General features: G+C 43.8%; 1 protein-coding gene across 1 annotated transcript in view; it reads left to right on the top strand.

Annotated features, from left to right (window-relative positions):
• The window catches only part of ARNT2 (aryl hydrocarbon receptor nuclear translocator 2), an 81,140-nt gene extending 75,227 nt beyond the window's left edge, over window positions 1-5,913 (top strand). The window contains exons 16-18 of the mRNA XM_019471328.1: window positions 1,408-1,573; window positions 4,166-4,302; window positions 5,612-5,913. Coding sequence (XP_019326873.1) covers window positions 1,408-1,573; window positions 4,166-4,302; window positions 5,612-5,710 — 402 coding nt within the window. The 3' untranslated portion in view covers window positions 5,711-5,913. The remainder of the gene's footprint in view (window positions 1-1,407; window positions 1,574-4,165; window positions 4,303-5,611) is intronic.
• Window positions 5,914-6,142: the final 229 nt, after the last annotated feature.

Below are 6,142 nucleotides of genomic sequence, written 5' to 3'. Positions count from 1 at the left end.
GGGCATAGAAAGAGATCAGGTTGGTCAAGCAGGAACTGCCTTTCATAAGCCGATGCTGACTGGGCCTGATCACCTGGTTGTCCTGGACGTGCCGTGTGATGTCACTCAAGATGATCTGCTCCATAACCTTCCCCAGCACCGAGGTCAGGCTGACAGGCCTGTAGTTCCCTTGATCCTCCTTCTGGCCCTTCTTGTAGATGGGTGTCACATTTGCTAATTTCCAGTCAACTGGGACCTCCCCGGTCAGCCAGGACTGCTGATAAAGGATGGAAAGTGGCTTGGTGAGCACTTCCCCCAGCTCCCTCAGTACGTTGGGCGGATCCCATCCGGCCCCATAGACCTGTGTGTGTCTAAGTGGTGGAGCAGGTCGCTAACCATTTCCCCTTGGATTATGGGGGCTTCATTCTGCTCCCTGTCCCTGTCTTCCAGGGAAGAATAGCTTCACTTGAGTGCATTGATTGCCAGTAACAGTGCACATCATTAGAAGTATCCAGAGATGTAATCACCTTTAATTTCTATTTGTGGAATTGGTTAGGCAGTGAGTTTTTCTTGGAACTGCTGGATTTGTTCGTAATGCAGGAAATGGTTTATAAGCAGATTCTGTCTGTAGCATTATCCGTTGCTGTGGCACATGACTTTGGATGAGACCCTTCACCTCCCTTAGTCTCAGTGTACATGTCGTACATGTCTCAAAGCAGTCTGCAGTGTTTAATCATTTGTGTAACACTCTTGGAGATCCTACCACGAAGCCATTATGTAGATGAAAATGACAGCAAGTTGGTTTTTAATACCCTTGAATTAACTCAGCTGCCCAGTTAAAGCAAAGTTAGACTGTTTCTTCCCTCCTCCCCGGGGCTGGTGATTCACGCTCCCTCCCAAGCCTTTTACAAGGCAAAATAACTGCTGCCTGTACTTCTTAGGTAGGGAGAGAAAGCATCTCATTAGCTTTGAAACTTCTTTGACCATTTACTCCCAAGCACTGGAGACTCTGGTCATCTGAGAACTGCATATATTCTGCAAGACAGTCAGATAACCGTGATTTTACTGTGGCACTGCAAAATCAAAACACCCTGGCAAATAAAGGTGAATTCTTTATACCTGTTTAGTTTGAGATTAATCCTTGTAATAGAGGTGAAGGAAATGCTGTCTTTCTGCATAGCTCTGATACTGAGTACATGTGAGTTAATCAGCAGGAGAGCTGTAAGTGTTGGGTTTATAGTCTGTTGTGTTCCTTCTGCAGCAATAAATTGGCTTTGACAGAAATTAAATGTGGCTGAGACAGGAATAACGTGTCTGTTCGCATCTGCAGAGTTTATTTAGTCTTTGCTTTACATTGTTAAAAAGTGAGTCTGCTGTGCTGTTCCTCAACAATAAAACTCATTCCTTCTTTTACCCTTTATTCCTCAGCAAATTCCATCTCAGTCTGGCAAGGCTCAGTCATCTCCCTTTGGGATTGGAACAAGTCACACCTACCCAGCCGATCCGTCGTCATACAGCCCCCTTTCCAGCCCAGCCACCTCTTCTCCGAGTGGGAATGCCTACTCTAGCTTAGCAAACCGAAGTGCAGGGTTTGGTAAGTTTTAAATGACGTAACACAGAAATGCACATAAAAATGGAACTCTCCAGTGTTAACTTCATTAAAAATCCTCCAACCTGTTTTTTTGGTGGGTCTGTTGGGAAGCCCAGGTGGCGAAAGGGTTTTGCTTTCTCTTGTTGAGCACAGTGGACAGAGATGACCTGTTCCCTCCCTGCTGCATCTCCTCCACATCCAACACTCTTCAGAATATTGTGGCATTTTATGGTATGAGGGAACTTCCCTCCCCCCCGCCAGTAAATGGTGTCATGAAAGATGCAGAAGTTGCTTACATCACTAGTACACTTCCTCCCAAATTGTGGTCAGCAGGTTCAATTTCTTTTTACTTCTCAGGAGAATGCCTAAATGGCACAAATTTACATTCTTTTCATTGTTCAACCTCACTGACTGCATGGCGGTGTCCTCTTGCCCAGAGATGGCTTGTTTGGCTGGAGACAGGACTTTTTTGTATCCCCGCTGCTACTAACCTAATCAGAGTAGGTGCCATGTTTTGAAGTGGTTTTCTTTTCCTATTACATGCTAATTTAGTGGCTTTCAGACCATGACTCAATGGGTGACCCCTTGGTAAGTTTTCTGCACTCCACCAGCAGAATAATATTCAAGAGTAGAAAATACTATGAATCCATCAGTGCTAAACACACATGGAGTCCATGAAAAATGTTACCGGCTGATAATAATGTGCAATTCCAAAAAGCATAGGTAGCAGTGTGCTAATGTGTGTCGTTTTTCTCTGGCCCCTTGAGAATAAAATTGGCGCAGACCTGTTGCAGATTAGCCTCACTGAGCGCAGACCTGCGCTGCGTTGCCTGGAAAAAGTTCATTGAAACGGAGCTCTTCCCACAGAGTTTATTCATGCCTCCATTTCCACCAGGCTTTATACATTTGTTTATGAGACAGCCTTGTATTTCAGGCCTAAGCTACTTGGCAAGAACCCTTTCACCTAATGAGAAACATTTCCTGACCTACATCAGTTTGGATACTATTACTAACACAGCCTTCACAGAGACGAATGTCTTCAACCTCATTCTGGCAGTAACCGTTTTGCTGAAAAGAAGCATCATTTGCCTCAATGAGTTAATTTCGATGTATTGTTCTGCGAAAAAAAACCCCAAACGTGCAGCTTTCTTTTAAGGGGTGACTTAGATGAATTTTGTTTCGGCCCATAAAGTGGCTGCAGGGTTTCTGAGTCAGCTGAATTACTGGTTGTGGTAACGTCAGTAAGGGAAGAGCTGTAATTACCTACTTCAGACGTGATAGAAATACATCACTACAGCCTGTTTACTTTCCTGTAAAATGTTCACTTCATCTGTTTTGCGTGGTTTAGCTGGTAGCCAAAAGGAATGGATTAAGCACATGTTTCTGTATTTTCTGAAGCCGTGACTATGTGTAGTGACTGATTTGACGTGATCGAATCTGGTTATCGGAGACCTGACATAGCACGCGTGTGGAAGTCTGGCACAGGAAATTTGGCACCCTTGGCAGAGGGTGCTGATAATCACGGAGAACCAGATCTACCCAGCTTGGTTCTCTGCAGTGAGGGGAAAATAGGCAAAAATAGTAGGAGTAGTTATATAGAAAAAAAAGAGGAGAAAATGTTTTGAGGAAAAGCATAAGCCTGGTGACAAGCTTTCTAAAATGCTAATTCTTAGAAAGAGATATTGTAAATAATTGAAGGAAAATTATCTAAAAATTTTATACATTTGGGGCCAGTCTGTAGAAATACAGGGTAAAATGAGTCCAGCTTAAGTGTGACCTGTGACTGTACTCATGAAAAGTGTATGTGTAATAGGTGACCAAATTAATGTATGTGGCATCATGTTTTTTTCTGGTAGACTATTTAGAAGAAATTCATCTCCCTGAAATCATCATTTTAAGTGTATTTACCATAAAACCTTGCTGTTCATGTTACTCTCTGTGAAATTTAAATGGCCTCAGACTTTTAAGAAACCATCACCACAGGAACAGGATAACAATTTGCTGTAAGCTGCATGTTAAATAAATCATTTTGCAGCTGTAATATTGGAGGATAAGATAGTCCAGCAAACAATACTCTGCATTTAATACAGCAGTGTCTGCATTTAATACAGCAAGGCTGTTGTCTGTTGATCTTACTGTTTTTACATCTGCTTACAAAATCTTACATCTGCTTACACGCTTCTTAGATGAGTAGGTAACTGTGCACCCACTGCTCTGCAGGAATTAGTCTGTTAAAGAGAAAGAGCATTCAGATGATGCAGTTTGGGTTCTAAGTGAAATGGCAAATATTCCTTATTAGTGATTAAAAAGCGGTGGGGGGGATGCTTGAAAATTGTCTTCCAGTGCCTGGCTTATGGTGTCACTGTGCGTTTTGCTGTGAGCAATTCACCTGCCATTGCCGCAGCAATCAGCTTTACTCTCGGGTTGGCCCCCACCCTGCAATCAGGACTGAAACTCCCTTCGGCTTCCACCCCGCAGGGTCTTTTTTTCTAAGACTCATTGGCAAACACAGGCATTGATGGATGAAGCCTCAAAAGCCGGCAGGCGTTCTGAAGGAGCTGCTCGCTGACTTCTGCCCTTTCTCCCCCTGTCCAGCTGAAGGCGGCCAGAGCAGCGGCCAGTTCCAGGGGAGACCTTCCGAAGTCTGGTCCCAGTGGCAGAGCCAACATCACAACCAGCAAAGCGGCGACCAACATTCGCACCCACAGCCCAGTCAGACCGAGGTGTTCCAGGTGAGGAGAGTTCAGTGAGCCCAAAGTCCCCTCTGACAGCTTCTCACTGCTGAGGTGAAGAACCGTGGCCCTCGATGACCAGGGTGCTAGCAGGGCTTGGAGCAATTACCTCTTGCTGTGTGCTGCCGTAGGTTTGCACTGCTATTAGCTGGCATTAGCTACAACTGAGGTGGTTTTGTTTTCTGCCGAAGAACAGCATCTTTGCTGATTTAAAATGCTGTTTTCCCTTCTCTTTGCACCCTATACTTAGGGCTTATGTGTTTTGCAGGGAAGCCATGAAATCATCCCAAATAGTGTCTTTCTTATCCTGGTGCTAGCCTCTAAAATCCCAGTCAAGTCCAATTAGACATCAATGTAATTCTGTTCGATAGTTCAAGTAGGAAAGGAGTCGTCTACTGCATAGAAGATAGTGGCCAATAATTTTTTAAGGTTAAACCCAGTCAGATATCAGATAGCTGGTAAACAATCCTCTTTGACTACCTAATTTTGTAATATTAAGTATAATTTTGGGCCTTCACTACAGATGGAGTAGGACTTTATAAGTTAACTAGTAAGGTCTCTGTCCTTGTATAACTTGTTTTTAAATTAGATCAAGAAGACAATTTGCAACAAAACAATGCAGATAAATGCGGAAAAGACAGTTCAAGCCCCAAGCAAGGTTTAGAAGTGGGGCACCTCATTATCTCTTAGAAAGTAAATTCACCTGCAAGACAGGGCCCGTGCTCAGTTGCTCGCAGGAACGCTGCAGAAGAGACGATAGCCTGAAAATATTCCTGTGTGAACGAACCATTGCTTCACACAGGAGCAAATAACATCGCTACATCTGGAATAACTACCTGTCTGCATGCTCTTACCCCATGGCCCAGGCAAGATTAATCTGTTGCATCTCTCTCCGTTAGCAAAGTTTAATCGCTTCAGGGAAATTCCAGTGGAGCTGATGGCAGTGTGGTTCGATGGCCCGCAGAGACACGGGGCTCCAGTTTGCTTCTCTCCATATGTAGCTACCCATTCCAAGGGGAGCTGTTTCAGCCTGGGAGGAGTATGGGGCAGCTCAAACGTGCCTTATTCAGAGGAGCAATCGAAAACTTCTGCCCTGCTAAAGTCCCACCTCCCGTTCAGAAACGCTCCAGCAAAACATAAGTAGCACATAAACTTTAGCCCAGCCCCCTGCACAGGTCTGGTTTTCACCTTATTTATCTAACCTTTGGCCTGTTCTGGTTTTACACTGAAAAGATGAACAGGAAACAGTTTGTGTCTGGATAACGTGTTAGCAAGTGACACTTCACTTTGATTTTTCCTTATCGTGCAGGACATGTTGCCAATGCCGGGGGATCCGACGCAGGGTACTGGCAATTACAACATTGAAGATTTTGCTGACCTGGGCATGTTTCCACCATTTTCTGAGTAGCTTGCGAAGCAGAAATGGAAGTTCTTCTCCAAGGCCATTTCGGTGTAATTTTGGCTCTGCTTTTTCTGTGTTGCATTTCTGTAGAAGCTACTAAACCAGAAGACACATTTCTCATGTTTCAGATAGTGGTGTAGGGCTTGCTCTCTCCTCCTTGGGGTGCGTCAGTGCCGACAGAGGAGCTCCAGCACTTGTTAGTGTTCATTGACAGCTCCATTTTTTTTTTAATTTTATTGTCATCTACCTCAGAGATGAAAAACTTTGCTTGATTTAAAAAAAAAAAATCTCTGAGTCTTAAATATTGAATGTGAATGATACCTAATATTTCCTTTGAATGGTAATTTTTAAATAGATAACGAAGTAACAAAGACTAACAGAGAAAAGGTAAGGTAATGTCTTGTTACAGTGCCTACCGCTCAATTTCGATGCCTTGCT

The sequence above is a fragment of the Aptenodytes forsteri genome, unplaced genomic scaffold (genome assembly GCF_000699145.1).
Source record: "Aptenodytes forsteri isolate BGI_AS27 unplaced genomic scaffold, ASM69914v1 Scaffold1, whole genome shotgun sequence".
Lineage (NCBI taxonomy): Eukaryota > Metazoa > Chordata > Aves > Sphenisciformes > Spheniscidae > Aptenodytes > Aptenodytes forsteri.
The sequence above is the reverse complement of the archived record's forward strand: the minus strand, read 5'-3'. Positions and strand labels throughout refer to the sequence as shown.